Genomic DNA, 20,239 nt, shown 5'->3' with positions numbered 1-20,239 from the left:
GACAAAGAAATACTGTCAGACCCAGCGGTAATAAATTTACTGTCCAAAATATACTGTATCCCGCTGCCATAGCAATCACGTGCCACCAGCGGGAAAAAAATTACTGACAAAAAAATACTGTATCCCGCTGCCTTAGCAATCGCGTGCGGAATGGTCGAAAATTATACTGTCCCATTCGCGCATGCGCAGTACGCAGTTTTGCGTGTCCGTTGTATTTGGATAATTAAAATATCGATTGCAGCTGAAACTGTGCTGTAGAATAGATTAATGACATTATTTAAGCTTTGACAGGAGTCAAAAAGAAAATCAATTTAGTATAAACGACACGCTTACCTCAAAGGCAACTTTAATCCAATGCTAATAACAATAAAGTTACAACGAGTGTCTGTTCTTAAGGTGTTATGCATGACAAACACACAATCCGAAATACGTTTTGGATTCGTTCGATGCTTTAAACAAATATTTTACTGTTAAAAAGAACCACCACGTCCATATTGTTGTCCCAAAATGTTTCGTCACCAAAATGACGTCACACAAGTACGTCATAATTTGCGTAATCAAGTGATGAAAATAAAATACGGAAAGCTGGTTCTGTAATACTGTATATTTTTAAAGAAATAATTGACGACTTAGAAAATTGATGGGATAAATTGATTACTAAGTCGGTGCCGAATAAAGCGAAGTTCATTTTGCTCTGCCCGTAAATCTGAACCACTCAACATATTAATGGTTGTTCATTGCTGAAATTAAATTCAATTATTGAATATTAAAATTGTTCATGGTTCATATAAATTGTTCATGTTTGAATAGTTTATTCGGTATAATAAAATAAATATTACATGTTTGACAGGGTGACAGTAAATTTGTCAACTTTCGGAAAAATACTGTCAACCTTGGCTTCGCCTCGGTTGACAGTATTTCCTCAAGTTGACAAATTTACTGTCACCCTGTCAGCCATGTAATATTTATATACTGTAAAACACAGATGTAAAAAACGTTATTAGATTTCCTCGATCCATCAATTGAGCCATGTACATTACTACTGATATATGTAAGGCTGGCATGGCGACTATATTTTCTTCACAGTATTTGAAATGTGCACATGAAGAATTCTTTTCTTCACTGTATTGTCTGCTCTTGATTGTTCTAAGTATTTACTTAGCCAATCTGTCCGCCATCTAATCTCTTCGAAGCCCATGCAAGCCCGAGCCCTCTAATTGCTCCTTCAGAGTACCTCTCAAAACATTTCCTGTCAAACATATGTACTATACATCAATAACTGTATTGTGATATGCACCTTAACGCTATCTTATTTAATGATAATCTAGTGTTACCAAAACAACCTGGATTCATACAGTCTCTACCAAACTTTTTGCAATATTTTACAATATCTCTAAAATGTCCGTATGACAAATCAACATTAGCCAATAAGGCGAACTGCCCCTTTTTGGGACAACAAGGATGCATTTTGCTTTCTCCGATATCATCTTATTGATACAGATTGTTACCAACCTAGTTTCTGAACTAACCAGTTTACATTGTTTCCCCATATTGAACTAAGACACCCACTGCCTCTTTTCATTGAATCCAGTATCCACACAACATATTTAAATCTAAAGCTATTTATTTTGACTACCATTCAATAATATAGATTTTACATTTTATTGTCTGAATACACGTTGATGTACGAATTTTGCAAAGCATTTAAAACATTTCATGTAACATAACACCCGGGGACCATAGCATACTCTGTGCTCTCTTCATGGAGCATCTCTGCTCACTTCCGGGAGCAATCTACTGGGCTCTATGTCCACTTCCGGGGACCATAGCCCACAATTTCTGCTCACTTCCGGGAGCAATCTACTGGGCTCTATGTCCACTTCCGGGGACCATAGCTCACAATTTCTGCTCACTTCCGGGAGCAATCTACTGGGCTCTATGTCCACTTCCGGGGACCATAGCCCACAATTTCTGCTCACTTCCGGGAGCAATCTACTGGGCTCTATGTCCACTTCCGGGGACCATAGCCCACAATTTCTGCTCACTTCCGGGAGCAATCTACTGGGCTCTATGTCCACTTCCGGGGACCATAGCCCACAATTTCTGCTCACTTCCGGGAGCAATCTACTGGGCTCTATGTCCACTTCCGGGGACCATAGCCCACAATTTCTGCTCACTTCCGGGAGCAATCTACTGGGCTCTATGTCCACTTCCGGGGACCATAGCCCACAATTTCTGCTCACTTCCGGGAGCAATCTACTGGGCTCTATGTCCACTTCCGGGGACCATAGCCCACAATTTCTGCTCACTTCCGGGAGCAATCTACTGGGCTCTATGTCCACTTCCGGGGACCATAGCCCACAATTTCTGCTCACTTCCGGGAGCAATCTACTGGGCTCTATGTCCACTTCCGGGGACCATAGCCCACAATTTCTGCTCACTTCTGGGAGCAATCTACTGGGCTCTATGTCCACTTCCGGGGACCATAGCAAACTCTTTCTGCTCACTTCCGGGAGCAATAACATACCTTTTCTAGCGGTATGCAAGGCATTTTCTTGATCATAAGAAATTTTTACTTACGTCATGTTGAACGACGGAATACTTATCCGGTTTATCTTGAAAACCAACTTCCGGTGGCTTAATGTATTGACTTCATATTAAATCACAATATGCTTTACCTGTTTCGTTTATAGAAACACTGGCAGTGCACCTCCTTTATTTTAACAGTGTAATAAAGTAATCACTTCCAGGAATAACTTTTCTCTTTTCGTCAATAATCTGTTCACTTCCGGAAACAGGTTGCTCTTTTTATTAAGATCATGTACATTCCAATTTTCTCATTTTCGGGTCTCAAAGATCACGAGTACATACCTTAACTCTCTTCGTCAATGGAATAAAACAAATTGAAAATAAATTTGCTTTTTTTATTTTTATGAAAATCGTTAGCTTGACAGTCATTTCGCCTATATCTACATTAAAGCTACAACTTTCTATAAAACCTCCATAAACCATAACTTGTGGTACTTGCATCAGCAAATATATTACACAAAAACAACTGATTGTGTTTGAAATCTTTTCCACCGTTGATTTACTGCCTAGTGCTTTCTTTCCATAATCTAAGTTTGTAAATAGCTTGCAACGTTACAATAACGGGAGCTTTCCAACTAGCTCTGGTATTTATGCATTTTTATTATTATATGCATTGTTATCACCAAACTTTATTTACAATCACACTCTGAAAGGAAATTATCTGCCCTACAAGACTAGCTATTAATTTATCTTTTGGTACTACTTTTTCTTTCGTTTGATAAATTAGATAGATCATCAAATCAATACTTTTTTCTAGCCTAGCTACTCAATTTTTAATTATGAAAAACTGCATTTTATGCATATCGATCACATGCCCGAGCCATTCTACTCTCTGAGAAGGAATAAAAATACTGTTTCTGAATCAGCCAGTTAACATCCAAACTCGTATAGTCACTAGCATATAATGTTTGTTTTTTTCATATTCTACACCGTGATGTATGCCATCATCACAAAAGCAAATAACTATTTTAAGTCAATTTGACGTAAGAATGCTAGTCCACCTCATTTTAGTTTTAACGAGTTTTAGTAAATATATGATCGGCCGTTATCGTGCCAAATATAAGCTTATAACAACCTAACACTGCCTGCAATTCTCTTGATAGCTCAAACCATACCGTTCGTGAATGTATCAATATCATGATACGCTCCTCTAATATGGGAGTAGAACAAATAAATAAATATATGATCGGCCGTTATCGTGCCAAATATAAGCTTATAACAACCTAACAACTTGCTATTCTCTTGATAGCTCAAATCACACCGTTCGTGAATGTATCAATATTATGATACGCTCCTCTTATATCGAAAGTAGAACAAATAAATAAATAATAATTTTGAATATATCGAGGCCTCCCATTCTTATTAAATACGACTATAAACGTATTAACGGGCGTATTAACAACATGATAAATGTCACGTGGGTTTTCAGTCTACTTACCGACAAACTTCCGGTAATTTTTTTATATTTTTTTTATTCTATAATTTTTTCTTTTTGATAAATTTTTATACTATGATCCTTTTGATCAATTGCTCCTTTTATCTCTTTCTGTACGTTACCGTTTTCCGACGGAAAAGGAAACATATAACCGCAATTAACTACATCTTAAATGTAACAACCATTCGTAGCCTGCTACAGCTTGGCTACATGGGCTTTCGTTCTTTTTACCGGCGAGCTTCTAGTATCAATTTCTATATTATGATCCTTTTGATCCAGTTTTATACTAAGATCCTTTTGATACATTGAGACAGATCTTTTTGTACGTTACCGTTTTCCAACGGAAAAAATAAACTTATAACCGCCATTTACTACATCGAAAATGTACTTACTATCAGTAGTCTCCTGCTACTTAACCGCGTGGGCCTTCCTTCAACTTACCGGCGAACTATACTTGGATCCTTTTGATCACGTTCGACTTTAGGAACTTTCTGTACGTTACGTTTTCCGACGAACACGAAACTACCCATTTTTTGATAACGGGGTTCTAAACATAATTAACTTAACTTATTGGTCGAGCTGTTTGCTGAACATCCAGCTGCTCCTTTCCGATGACCCGGTTCACCACATGCGAAACATAGTCCTGTACGTCTCAATGGTAATTGAGTTTCAGCCCCTTGTGTTGCGATGTTAGAAGCTTCCAGCTTCTGATATGACCCGTCAAGAGAGCCGCGTGGCGTTATGTTTCCGCCTTTTTATATGCCTTCGCCTCTACATTGTATTTTTCTGCAAATAACATTACGTCATCAGACTCGTAAAACATTTACACATATACATATAGAATGTATACAACACCACAAAGAATAGCAATTTATTCCCCAGTAAGTTCGAAAGCTTATGTCGTGTTCTACCATTAATGACCTGTGAATTTTTGGTCACGTGCCATCAATATTTCTATTTGTAAATTGATCGGCTTTCTCTAGTGCTGAAATTGTTACTTGAAATATACATCGTTTCAACTCTGTTACTACTTCGTAACACTCGATACTATGCTCGAGATTCAGTATAACGGATTTAACAGATTTACGTTTCTTTTAGCACTTATCTTTTCTATGATGCGTTCCAAATCTTGCAGCATGGACACCCTGTGTTCTGCTAAAGTCGACAACACGATGCAGGATTTGTACACAAACACAAGTTTACTGATCGAAGTCTAGCGAAGAACTGACCAAACAATGAACACCCCGTGCAAATTCCCGCCTATGTCCACCTGAGTGACCATCACTCACGTGACAACCACATGCATGAACGAACCGCACATATACCTGTTTTGTGCGGTGCGTTATGTTTAGACATACGTTCTGTGCTATACTCCGTAACGCACAGAACTGAAAATGAAAAATGGTGGTCGACTTAGCGAGTTGGTCGGAATACAGAGGTGGCCGTAAAGATAGTTTACATTGTATATATAAAATGGCATGATGTTTTAATTGTAAAAAAAGCAAAAAAATGAATTTGTATTTAAATTAACTAACATAAAAACTACAAACACTTCTTTGTTTAAGCAAACTTTACTTAAATTTGTGATAAATAGACAATTGTGTCCTTCACTTACAACATGCTGTTTACATTGTACATAAATTTCTGCCCATTTATTAATATGCATTGAAAGTCACTGCATTCAGTCTTGCCTATAAATCTGTTAAACATGATCTAATTTTCAATTATGTATCTCCTTTGCCACAGTTTGAAATATAATATGTTCAATACCCACGTGACCCAATAGTCGCATTACAGTTTTCATTGTTACACTGTTTACGGCTTACATTTGAATGTCATTTGATTGCTTAACCATTTGAGGTTTAACTTGATTTTTGTTCAGTACAGACTTCGTAATTGCTTGACTATTAAATACACACAGATTTATATTGTGTCTTTTCTGGATCAGTTATTCATAGTTATACACAGAGATACTGTGAAATTAAGAATTTTCCTGAGCTTAAGTTGTTACAATTTGTTTGCATAAAAATTCAATTATCAAAATGGCAGACAAGTCTTCGTCTTCTCATGCCAAAGGCTCTGATGAGGTTAAGGATTTTATTTGTTCGTCATGCAAAGAGCAAGCAAATGCAGATTTTTACTGCAAAACATGTTTGAAACTTTATTGTGGGAAATGTATTCCGTTGCATGATAAGTGGTTTAAAAAACATTCAGCTTATGGAAGGAATGACATGAAAGAATGGCCAGTTTCGAAACAGGTGGAGGAATTTCTATGGAAGTGTGAAGCGCACAAGGATGACAAAATTGAAATGTTATGTGATGACCACAGTCAGTTGTGCTGCACAAAGTGTGCCTTCAATGATCACAGGTATTTCTGAAATACTTTGCCGCATATTTTGATTTGTGGTATTTAAACAAACACATTTGTTTCCTGAAATTTTTGTGAAAAATATGAAATACTATGCAATTTTAAAATTTCACCTCTATTCTAAATTTTGGAAATGACTTATGAAGTTAATTTGAAATTTGCAAATTATTGCTTGAGATCCTTTGCTACCAGGTTGCAAAATTAATCATGATGTTATGACACTTCTTGACCACATGCGGGTGTTGTTGCCTCATGCTGCACATGGAAATTGATGCATGGGAACATTATTAATTATCTTACTGGTGTTCTTTTTCTTTGGATAGTAAGCTGAAAAAGATTTGATCTTCCACCAAGTTTCTTGAAATTACGCCTTAGAGGTAAAAAATTGCCATGCCCAAGGGTCAAAAGATTAATAGACGTATATATTAAATAACTTTTGAGATCTTCTCTGAATTTAATAAGTCATGGGTTTGATTTTAGTTTTTAATATCTGGTAAGTTTATTGTCCCCTACCAGTTTCACCGGAGGGGACCTATGGTTTGCGTTCTGTGAGTCTGTCTGTCTGTCTGTCTTTTTCTGGATCCTGCAAGTTCTTCATATTTTTTCATGAAACTTAAACATAGATTGATGGCAATATGGACATTATGCACGTCATTTCATTTTCTTCCTATGTCAAAAATTATGGTTGCTATGGCAACAAATAGACTAGAAATACTGCTGAAAATGTTGTTTTCTGGATCCTGCGATAACTTTACAAGTTCTTCATATTTTTTCATGAAACTTGTAACATGGATAGATGGCAATATGGAAATTATGCATGTCATTTCATATTGTTCCTACGTCAAAAATTATGGTTTGGTTACTATGGCAACAAATTAAAAAAATATGACAATGGTTGAATTTTTAACAATGGTGGAGCCGGTAGGGGACATATTTGCTTGGCAATAGTCTTGTTTAAATCATGCCTCTGCGGTAAAAAATGGCCCTCTCTCTCTCTCTCTCTATATATATATATATACATAGCATTTACTTGTGAATCATGTGTTACACTCTTCAATAAATTATGTTTACTGCTGTATTGGTCAAAAGACAATGATAAGGAGTTCTTATTCATGGAAGATTTATATTTTTGTGAAGGCATTAGCCTGTGGCCTTAATAACAATGCATCAGAAAAACAATAGGTTTAAACGTGCGTTTAAATTCAAGCATTACATAACTTAAAATAAGAATCTAATGATCATATACGGGAGGTCCTTTAGCTTGGAGTTATTTTAAAATGGATTTACAGTAAAAAAAATAATGATCTCTATAATCACTGTAAAACCAGTCACACAGTATAGGCAATCACTTGCAAGCCTTTTACACAAGACATTATTTAGGTGAACAAGAATTATTATCCCCCGCCATAGGCGGATGGATATTGTTTTGCCTTTGTCTGTCCGACTGTGTTTCCGTCTGCCCTTCCGTCCATACGGCACTTTTGTGTCCAGAGCCATATCTTTGAAGTTCTTTGGCAGACTTTATTAAAATTTGGTATGAGTATATAATATGGATAAGAGAATGATGTGCGCCAAATGGCATTGTACAATATCTGTTAATAAGAGATTTATGGCCCTTTGTTTCTTGAAAAAAAAAAGCTTTTTATGCCCCCCTTCGAAGAAGAGGAGGTATATTGTTGTGCACATGTCAGTCGGTCTGTCGATCCGTTGGTTGGTCGGTTCGTCCACCAGATGGTGTCCGGATGATAACTCAAGAAGGCTTAGGCTTAGGATCATGAAACTTAATAGGTACATTGATCATGACTGGCAGATGACCTCTATTGATTTTCAGGTCACTAGGTCAAAGGTCAAGGTCACAGTGATTCAAAATAGTAAAAATGGTTTCTGGATGATAACTCAAGAATGCTTAGGCCTAGGATGATGAAACTTTATAGGTACATTGATCATGACTGGCAGATGACCCCTATCAATTTTCAGGTCACTAGGTCAAAGGTCAAGGTCACAGTGAATCGAAATAGTAAAATGGTTTCTGGATGAAAACTTAATAATGCTTAGACCTAGGATCATGAAACTTCATAGGATGGTCACTAGGTCAAAGGTCAAGGTCACAGTGACATGAACGATAAAATGGTTTCCTGATGATAACTCAAGAATAGTTAGGCCTCGGATCATGAAACTTCATAGGTACATTGATCATGATTGGCAGATGACCCCTATTGATTTTCAGGTCACTTGGTCAAAGGTCAAGGTCACAGTGACACAAAACGTATGCACACAATGGCTGCCACTACAACTGACAGCCCATATGGGGGGCATGCATGTTTTACAAACGGCCCTTGTTCTAGTTGAATATGAATATTATTTTCCATCTTTTTTTACTTTAGACATTGGTCTGTGTATATATGTTGAAAATGTGCAATCCACTCTGTTCAATATTAAGTACACTTTACTGTAAAAAATATGTGTTATATAATCATGTAGTGTTTTGTGAGTTGGAATTCATTAACATTGGGAAATTAACTGTGAAAATAGCTCATAAACAGGGATTTGCTCTTGCTTTGCTGCCATTTAACTATTTATTTTTCAAATAATGAGAAAAAAGTATTTTTTTTTAAATTGCTGTTTTTCTTATTTTGTGTAGAATAAAGTTAAGTGAAAATATTACACATATAGCCCAATATTTTAAAAAAATCATTGACTCTAGGCTTGCTACTTTATGACATTTCAATATCACACATAATAAACAATAGACCTTTCTCTTGGAGCCTCCTTTTAAACATTTTACAATGGCGTCTTTTCTTTTCCACGAATAGAACGTGTGACAACAACAAGCTAGTCTAAGATTGTTTATACTAAGACTTTATTGAGAAATAGAGGACTTCCTGTAAGAATGATTTGCGGGGTTATTTTGCTTTGCATCTGTCCTTTATCAGTTGTTTCCACATGATATCTAGGGAATGCTTTGACTTACATCCATGCAATATGTTTTATGTTTACATCGAGGAAGATTCAGATGTAAATCCATGTGAAGGTCCATAGGTCAAAGGTCACATAAGCTTATATCATGAAATTATAAAGGTGTAGTTGTCAGTTTCAGTACCTGTATTACCCATTATAACAATTGTTGAAGCAGATTATGATAAAACACTGCAGGAATATTGGACATGCTACATTTACCCTATTACCAGATGAAAATCGATAGTATAATAACTATCGTATAAACTTTAGCTTTATATAATCACTTTTTTTCGATCAGATTTGTGTTTTTATCAACAAATTTGAGAATATGTTTTTGTCAACTACGGGAAGATAAAACAGTAAAAAATGCGATATTTTATTATTATTAATGGAAAAAGGGAGGACATAATAGGATACAAAGAATTGTATGTGTGTTTTGGATAAAGATCAAGTTTATCATGCTCGACTCGAACCATGGTAGCACTCGGCAAGTCTCGCGCTACCATGGTTCTAAGCCTTGCATGATAAACTTGATCTTTATCCAAAACTCACATAATATTCTCTATATATATTACAGTAGATTCTACTGCCATTATAAAATCTTTCAGTCATTGAATTTGAATCCACTTATGACAGGTGTTTGTGAACAATATATTGATTTTCATTGCTGGCTTATTTAAAAATGTTTGAGAATAGATATTAATAATAAGTCATGCCTGCTTTGTGTGGGGTGGGAGAGCATCAATGATATTTTCTTGCATGTGTTATTATTTATAGTGTGGTCAAGGTTTGCAATATTAAAAGTGAAAACAAGGTAAACAACTAGAAATGTGTTCTTAGTACATGGATACCTCTACAATCCAATTTGTTCCTTAACTGCACAAATGTAACAAAAATGTGAACAAAAATATGGAGTTGCAAGAGTGTACCTGACTATTAATATGTAACTGTAGACGTATACCTCTATCAACAATCCTTTTTGAGGTATGGTTCTCACTATTGAAAGAAATATGATTGTTTGGTTAAAGGGACATAACTCTTCTTATGTAAGAAGAAATTTCACATGGTGGGTAATACATTTAGAATATTTCATCCCACTATCAGCTGTACTCTTTGAGTAACTCACAACACAATTTTATATGTGATTTATTTACTAAACAGTGGCCATATCTCTGGGTATGTTGAAAAAAGACATACCAAAATTTGCAGGTGGTCAAAATTACACGATGATAACTATTTATGCAAAGTGTCAGTCCTCTAGTAGCAATACTGTTTAATGTTCACTAGACACACATTTTAAAATTCTTTTTTTAAAATGATTAAATTATTACTACAATCATATTGAAAAAAACAGAATCAAAATTTAGAGGTGCACAAGCTCACATGCCTGTTTACTGTACTTGTTAAGTTGCAGGAATACGTGTTGAGTTATATACAACCCAAAAGTCACGCGGATGGAAGGACGGGGAAAAGGGCAAATCTGCATACTCCCATATTAAGCCTAAGAAAAGAGTTATTTTTTTCATTATTGTTTTATTTTAAATTGTATACTTGTTTGAAGTATTACATAATATCGATTACTATTCTTAGGTATGTTCATTGCATTGTATTATTTGGTCATTTCAGCGAGTGCAGTAAAGTGACTCCAATTAATGAGCTGACCAACACGCAGCCCACAGACCTACAGGGACTGTCAGTGGAGCTCGAAACTGTTCTGGGAGAAATCAAAAGCCAACAGAGCAGTCAGGAGGCCAGTGTTGAGTCATTGCAGAAAGCATACAAGGAACATAGGGCAGATATGATCGAACAAATGCGTGGCAATTTAAACACTAATTTAGATAAGTTTGGTAATAATTGTGTGGGCACATCGGGAAAAATTGAGCAATATTTAAAAGACGACATGTGTAGGAGTGTTTTTTCTATCTTGAATGAATTTGATAATATTACTTTGAAGGAACTAAATGAGATGAAAGATGAAGTTATAAGCATAAAAGGATCAGTTACAAGTTCCATTCATAAATGCACCAGTGTTCACAGTGACTTGTTACAATTACTTGAAATCGTTCAGAAAATTGGAGATAATAAGGAGCTCTGCCTTATAGCCAGCATAAAATGTAAACATGTCATACAGCAGGCATACACTCTGCTTGGAAAGTCGGGCAAGGTGTTTAAGGTCCTGGGGAAGTCTGAGTACAATGTGAGAATACCAAGTGATTCAGTTACATGTGATATCTCAGGCATATGTGTTCTTCCAGATGGACAGGTCCTGGTTGCAGACGAAGAAAATAAGAGAGTCAAGCTTCTGAGCCAGCAGTACCAGGTGGTGAGTCACTGTGGTGTGAATGCTTATGCACATGCCATATGTTTGATCACACCCAGTGTGGTTGCAGTGGCTGTGAATACTAGCACCATAGGTGAGGTCCAGTTTATCACTGTCAACCAGGAAAAGCTTGTTCCTGGCAGGAAGTTTCAGTTACAACATCAATGTAGAGGTATTTCCCATCACCAAGGAGACCTTTTTGTCACCTCTGGTCAAGAACTGTACAAATACTCACTGAATGGCAAACTGATCTGCAGACTCTACGAAGATAGATCAGATGATTATACAGGTAATAATCATGGTGAATCCATCCTGATAACATTTGTATTATGTACAGGGATTTGTCTAGCCATTGTGGGAAAAGGAGTCTAGTCAAATTTTGTTATTAGCTCGGCTGTTTTCAGAGAAAACCCGAGATATTGTCATAGCCAGTTCGTCGTCCGTCGTAGGCGTCTTGCTAAAACCTTAACATTGGCTCTAAAATCAAAGTGCTTCCACCTACAACTTTGAAACTTCATATGTAGATGCACCTTGATGAGTTCTACATGCCACACCCATTTTTGGGTCACTAGGTCAAAGGTCAAGGTCACTGTGACCTCTAATATAAAACTTTAACATAAACCTTAACATTCGCTCTAAAATCAAAGTGTTTCCACCTACAACTTTGAAACTTCAAATGTACATGCACCTTGATGAGTTCTACGCGCCACACCCATTTTTGGGTCACTAAGTCAAAGCTCACTGTGACCTTTAATATAAACTTTAATATAGGCTCTAAAATCAAAGTGCTGTTACCTACAACTTTGAAACTTCATATGTAGATGAACCTTGATGAGTTCTACACGCCACACCAAATGTTGAGTCACTAGGTCAAAGGTCAAGGTCACTGTGACCTCTAAAAAAAATATGACAAGCTTTCGCAGCTGAGCGTTGGCACCTGTTATGCTGTGCTCTTGTTTTAAATCCATATAATGACAAATTGGAAAGTTTTATCGACTTAATGAACCGAATTGGGATTTATTTTTTTAATCAACAAATATTGACCCATAAGGTTTGATCTTGTTTTTTTTTTAAATCATATAAATTATAGTTATATACTTTGTGAGATGAAAATAAAATAAAATTCAGATGTCATAGCAGAAAACCCGCTGATGTATTATAACATAGGTACTCTTGTGGTTGTATTCTTTTATGAAGTGTTCAAATGTATGTATTAATTTCATTGTAATTATAGTAGTATGTTCATTTAAACATTTTGCTGTTGAAATTGGTTTGGTAACTAACTAGCTAGAAAAGTGTCAATAACTGCTGTTTTGAATATTATTTTTTGTGTTATAAACACTTGAAAAACACAAATAACATTGTAACACGGCACATGTATGAATTATGTCTGCTTTGGTCAATTTCACTAATTTCAGTACATAGTTATCACATGTATACATGTGTGGGAAATCTATTCATGCTGCACATAGTAACATGGTATAAACATGTTGATTGAACTGTGCAATTGTTTCTGTATGTGTTATTGTTTCCATCTGTGTAATTGTTTTGCTTCAATTCATATCTAACTCACCAGTCGCATTTCAACATGTAAAACGTTAACACAATAGCTCTGCTACTGAAGTTTATTGTCACACTTAACTATTGAATCATTGAAATGTATGCATATATTTTAGATGTGTAAAGGCCTATTTATAACAACATATGCGTAATGCAATATCACTGCAGTATGTTTAATAAGATTATTTAACATTTACAGTAATTCAATATCTTGATGTTACTCTGTTTTGCAGTAAACAAGTGTGCTGTGAGTCCCACAGGAGACAGGCTGTACATCAGCAGCATCTGGCAGCACAAGCTTCTCACCCTGGCCAGGGATGGAACACTCCTGGCTACATTAACAGACCCAGCACTAGAGCGCCCATCTGGTCAACATGTGACCCCTGCAGGCCAGGTGCTGGTCTGTGGATACTGGTCCTTCACTATACTACAGGTGGGCTGGGAGGGAGAGAGTAAGCTGGCTACTCTTGCTAATATAAAGGATGGAGTGAGGTTGCCATTGTCAGTCTGCTACAGCAGCACAACATCCTCCATAATTGTGGGACTGTTGGGGACAGACAACATCTTTGTGATCAGAGTGGAATAGTGTGTACATGTATGTATTAGTTGTTGTAATAAGTGATTAATATTTCAATGACAATGTGTTGTTAAGCATACGAACATAGTAGTGTGTGATGTTACAATACAACATTGTGTGTGTAGTTGAAGATACAAATAATTTATGTGCACATATTGTTATCTTATTATACAATGTGAGTTTTTTTTGTTGGAACATTAGATCTTATGCATATTATGTTATGTTGTCATAATGTTTGTGCCATATGGTCCTTAAATTTAGTTTTTGTAAACTTTGCATGATAAAACAAAGCATTTCAACTGAAAATTTAATATTTGTACATAGATGCACATGTACATAGCAACTGAGGCTATTTTTAGACTTTCATTTCTATTAACATCATGCCATGTAAGAAATGTATATGGATGAATACGTTTTTTATAAAATATGAAATTGTTTAAGTAATCTTTGGAGGAGTATAAATTGATACTGTACGCAATGTTTACAGAAAGGTAACACTTGATGTGAGATTTATTAATTTTTCAAGTTTTATGCTGTTGAACATTTGTTATTGATTTTCATTACATTTTTATAAACATGTGTGTGTGTTAGTTACATTTTTAGTGAGGCTATTTTTAACCCAAGCTATTGTCATAGCCAGCTCGTCCGCCGTAGGCGTCGTGCTAAAACCTTAACATTGGCTCTAAAATTAAAGTGCTTCCACCTACAACTTTGAAACTTCCTATGTAGATGCACCTTGATGACTTCTACATGCCACACCCATTTTGGGTCACTAGGTCAAAGGTCAAGGTCACTGTGACCTCTAAAAAAATAATTCTGACAAGCTTTCGCTGCCGAGCGTGACACCCCTTATGCTGTGCTCTTGTTTATAAATGTGTTCGAGTCCTAAATATACAAGAAATACATCAAGCTATTTTGCTGCTACAGTCGCTGCTGAGTCAGGACAAGGATGCTGAGGATGTGGTGGACAAGGATGACCTGACAACGCAGAAGGTAACATAGACCCTTTGTCAGACCTTTTCTTTGTAATTTTGGGAAAAAATGCCATTGTGGGTTTGGAATATTTTCCTGTGAAAAGTCAATTGATTTGGGAAAAACTAATTTAATATCATTCTTTCTAATATATCAAATTATACGAATAAAATCATTTTATGATAATTATATACTTTGTTAGATCTAATTGAAATATGACTGAGATATAATAATTATAATACATAAAAATGGGAACATCATTTTCAGGTGATTAAAGTGTTTTAAGTTGATTGGATGTTTTTATCAGATCAGTAACATAATTATATGCCAAAATTTTACAACAAATGGTGAATGTTTGTGTTTCTTGGAAATTTTGATCACTTTTGTTGTAAATATTTATCAGAATGTCCTTTTAATAATGGAATATACTGGATTATCGGGTAATGAGTAGCAACTGTAAAAGTAGTAAGTTGGCTTTAATAGATAAAAAGTATGGTTTCATACGGATGTATTAAGGAATCAATCGAGACGCGATTATGCGTATCTATGCGGGAAAGGTTTAAAACAATTTTTGTTAAATCTCATTATTAATGTCTTTATTGCTGTTTTTTCTTGAAGAGTCATAATGCACCGTCATAACATCATTTCACTCTAAAACAAAACAACCCACATATGAAGGGTGCAGCCCCCCCCCCCTCCAATGGCCCCTGGGACGTCTGAAAATATTCCTGTTGAAAGCACTGTAATTATAATAAGGCACTTGTTTAAAAACAAATAAAATGCTTTACAGACCCATAAATACACCAGGAACGCGCCGTCTTGTGTATTTCCTGTTTATTAAGAATGCATAAAGATGAGGTGGTAAAGAACAGAATGAATTTACATTTGGTAAAATATCCTCTTTAATTGTTTGTATATTACATATGGTAAAATATCCTCTTTAATTGTTTGTATATTTACATATGGTAAAATATCCTCTTTAATTGTTTGTATATTACATATGGTAAAATATCCTCTTAAATTGTTTGTATATTGCATATGGTAAAATATCCTCTTAAATTGTTTGTATATATTGCATATGGTAAAATATCCTCTTTAATTGTTTGTATATTACATAATGGTAAAATATCCTCTTAAATTGTTTGTACATGTATATTGCATATGGTAAAATATTCTCTTTAATTGTTTGTATATTACATATGGTAAAATATCCTCTTAAATTGTTTGTATATTGCAAAACCATTGATATTCCTCCTCATGAAATTTTGGTGGTTACAAAAGTATTTCATGGACATATAATTAGTTAATGTGTGGATTACTCAGTTTGGAAAAGTAAATGAGGAATTTGTGTCAGTTCATTTGCCGTTTGTGATAAATTTGTGGATCGGTAAAACCTTAAAATGAACAAAAAATAGCCTCAAACGCATAATAAAGGTTTTACAGTGTTACCTCTGTATTAAAAATGCTAAATATGAAGTGGACAAGAATATGATATGATTTCATAGAAGTTAAAATTGAGTCTTTTCTTTTATGTATTGTGTTTACAGCACGACTTCATTTACTTGAGGATCAATAACTCAAAACATTCTTCAGCTTGTTGCTTTCCAACTTACCAATACAGAAACCTTAGTAACACAACACCACAAGAATTTCAGTCATCAGTCATTCAGCCTTGAGTTTGTATCAAGTTGTGAGATATTTAGTTGTCAAATATCAGGGCCAAAATCGGCCCAATAACAAATGCTGGAACTATCTATTTTTATGCCCCCTTCGAAGAAGAGGGGTATATTGCTTTGCTCATGTCGGTCTGTCTGTCTGTCTTGTCGGTCCGTCCGTCCGTCCGTCCACCAGGTGGTTGTCAGACGATAACTCAAGAACGCTTGGGCCTAGGATCATGAAACTTCATAGGTACATTGGTCATGACTTGCAGATGAGCCCTATTGATTTTGAGGTCACTAGGTCAAAGGTCAAGGTCACGGTGACCTGAAATATTAAAATGGTTTCCGGATGATAACTCAAGAACACATACGCCTAGGATCATGAAACTTCATGGGTAGATTGATCATGACTCACAGATGACCCCTATTGATTTTGAGGTCACTAGGTTAAAGGTCAAGGTCACGGTGACCCGAAATAGTAAAATGGTTTCCAGATGATAACTCAAGAACGCATACGCCTAGGATCATTAAACTTCATGGGTAGATTGATCATGACTCGCAGATGACCCCTATTGATCTTGAGGTCACTAGGTCAAAGGTCAAGGTCACGGTGACCCGAAATAGAAAAGTGATTTTCGGATGATAATTCAAGAATGTATATGCCTAGGATCATGAAACTTCATAGGTAGATTAATCATGACTCGCAGATGACCCCTATTGATTTTGAGGTCACTAGGTCAAAGGTCAAGGTCACGGTGACCCGAAATAGTAAAATGGTTTCCAGATGATAACTCAAGAACGCATACGCCTAGGATCATGAAACTTCATGGGTAGATTTGTCATGACTCGCAGATGACCCCTATTGATTTTGAGGTCACTAGGTCAAAGGTCAAGGTCACAATGACCAGAAATAGTAAAATGATTTTCGGATGATAATTCAAGAACGCATATGCCTAGGATCATGAAACTTCATAGGTAGATTAATCATGACTCGCAGATGACCCCTATTGATTTTGAGGTCACTAGGTCAAAGGTCAAGGTCACAGTGACCCGAAATAGTAAAATGATTTTCGGATGATAACTCAAGAACGCATATGCCTAGGATCATGAAACTTCATAGGTAGATTGATCATGACTCGCAGATGACCCCTATTGATTTTGAGGTCACAAGGTCAAAGGTCAAGGTCACGGTGACCCGAAATAGTAAAATGATTTTCGGATGATGACTCAAGAACGCTTTTGCCTAGGATCATGACACTTCATAGGTACATTGATCATGACTCGCAGATGACCCCTATTGATTTTCAGGTCACTAAGTCAAAGGTCAAGGTCACAGTGACAAAATCGTATACACACAATGGCTGCCAGTACAACGGACAGCCCATGTGGGGGGCATACATGTTTTACAAACAGCCCTTGTTCCCAAACAGCTTCCTAAAATTCCCAATTGAAAGTAAAGTAAAAGAAATTTATCACAATACCAAGTTTATCTCTCTACCCAACTTTATTAATTGAACCTTATTAAATGCAATATTGAAAACGCTTATTCTCGATTGTATAGTATTTGTAAGCAAAAAACCAACAACACAAATGACCCAATTTGTGGTCAAAACACCAAGAATTTTCCCTAGCTATTAGAAGGACTCCGGCCTCATTGCACAAACTTAAGTTAAGTCTGCTTACAGTCTGTTGTTGAGTGTTTTTTCAAGAAACATATGTGCCTCCCTCTGGGATAATGGGACTAAATGCATGTGTGTAAAGTGTGGTCCCAGATTAGTCTGTGTAGTCTGCACAGGGACTAAATGCATGTGTGTAAAGTGTGGTCCCAGATTAGCATGTGTAGTCTGTACAGGGACTAATCCCAGATTAGCCTGTGTAGTCTGCACAGGGACTAAATACATGTATGTAAAGTGTGGTCCCAGATTAGTCTGTGTAGTCTGCACAGGGACTAAATGCATGTGTGTAAAGTGTGGTCCCAGATTAGCCTATGTAGTCTGCACAGGGACTAAATGCATGTGTGTAAAGTGTGGTCTGTATAGGCAAATCAGGGAAGATACTTTCCGCATTTACGGAATTTTTCGTATACAGGAAGTTTCTTCTTTAAAAAAAAATCTGTGGAAAGTGTTGTACCTTATTAGCCTGGACAAAACTTAGTGCACAATTTAAGTGGTAAAATTTCAAGGTCAAGATAATCCTTCAAGGTCTATGGTTGAAAATACAAATCCAAGGAAAGTAATAAGCTTTAATGGAGATAATTATCTGACCTGCCAAATAATATATTATTTTCAAATAAATCAAAGCGGCGATTGTGTTTCTGACAATCACATCATGTTAAAAGGTCAAGGTCATCCTTCAAGGTCTAAGGTCGAAAATACAAATCCAAGGGTAGTAATAAGCTTTAAAGGGAGATAATTATTATATATAATAATATGAAACCATACAACTGAAGCATAATCAAAATGACATTTTATGGTCAAGCCAAGCACACAATGACACTTTTTGGCATACAAGTATCTTAGGTACGTTAAGGTTACCTGTGAATCTACAGTCATGGTAGTGGTTTATAATTAATTGCTATTAAAAATAGAGATTTGACAGAGACAATTATTTTCAAGGGAAGTAATTTATATAATTATAAATCTCAGATTATATATTTCCCTACCAAGAATATAAGTTATTTTCACAGTTACTATACAGATTTTGTATTTTGTTTATTTATAACTTAAATGATTGATTTGTCAAAGATTTTTTATGCCCCCTTTCCGTCACACTTTGTGTTTAGGTTTCGAAAAATGCTGATAACTTCTTAGTGTTTTTCCCAGGCCATTTTAGCGTGGCGAAAAGCCACGCCGCCCTCCCGGATCGCCACGCTGCCCTTTTTAAAGGCAAATTTCGCCACGCGCCCTTCTTTTCAAAGGCAAATTTCGCCACGCGCCCTTATCGATAACATCTTTATTGCCTTACGATTTAACTTGGTCCGCAAATCAGCGTCCTTGATTGTCTGTAACACTCAGACTGTACTTGATTTACTCGAAAGACGTGAACGTCTAATCAACTATATTATTTTAGCAGATTTAATCTATTACAGTGCTCGATTTATAGGTAGACTGCCCCAAAGCTGTGAATTAGTCATGCGTGAATAACCCCGTGTCAGTATCAATCGATAATGCCAGAGGCTATGTAACTTCAGAGACTTTAAATGAAAAACTCGATGTTTTCTCGTGGCAATTGTGCATTGCATGCATTATTCAGTTATATCAAAACATATATTTTTACGCATAATTACATTTAAAAACACAAACACAAACAAATTTATTCTTTATCGCTTTCGTCTTTAAGATAATTAGATCTAATTATTGAAATAATTACTGAGACGTATACTAATTTAACAAAATGCGAATCGCGTATACGATTAACCGTTGCTATGCGCACCTGTCGCTAACACCATTTGACATTTGAACAACATGGCGGACTATACAGAATTAAATTGCGACTCGGCAAAAATGGCAAATAACGTCGTAAACGATCGAATTAACGATGGAGATTATACATTAAGAAGGAATTAATGAAATGTCTGTGATAATCAACGATGCATAAAAATGTTTTAGATAGCAACAACATTATTTATTTATTTGTAATCTACTTGGTGGATGTATGTCACGGAAACGCGTGTTTGCATATTGGTCGCGATCAATTTACTCGCAATGTTATTTAAACATCTGGCAAGATTATTGTTAGAAAATGGGATAAGACAAACATGGTTTCATTCATATGTTAGTGGATCTGTGTATAATCAGATTCA

At 35.9% G+C, this 20,239-nt stretch overlaps 1 protein-coding gene across 1 annotated transcript in view; it reads left to right on the top strand.

Annotated features, from left to right (window-relative positions):
- Positions 1–6,060: 6,060 nt before the first annotated feature.
- The window catches only part of LOC127864937 (uncharacterized), a 38,278-nt gene continuing 24,099 nt past the window's right edge, over positions 6,061–20,239 (top strand). The window contains exons 1-4 of the mRNA XM_052404829.1: positions 6,061–6,392; positions 10,977–11,959; positions 13,464–13,825; positions 14,735–14,800. Of these exons, the coding sequence (XP_052260789.1) occupies positions 6,067–6,392; positions 10,977–11,959; positions 13,464–13,816 (1,662 nt within the window). The 5' untranslated portion in view covers positions 6,061–6,066 and the 3' untranslated portion in view covers positions 13,817–13,825; positions 14,735–14,800. The remainder of the gene's footprint in view (positions 6,393–10,976; positions 11,960–13,463; positions 13,826–14,734; positions 14,801–20,239) is intronic.

The sequence above is a fragment of the Dreissena polymorpha genome, chromosome 1 (genome assembly GCF_020536995.1).
Source record: "Dreissena polymorpha isolate Duluth1 chromosome 1, UMN_Dpol_1.0, whole genome shotgun sequence".
Lineage (NCBI taxonomy): Eukaryota > Metazoa > Mollusca > Bivalvia > Myida > Dreissenidae > Dreissena > Dreissena polymorpha.
Note: the sequence above shows the minus strand (reverse complement) of the source record. Positions and strands in the feature narration are given on the sequence as shown.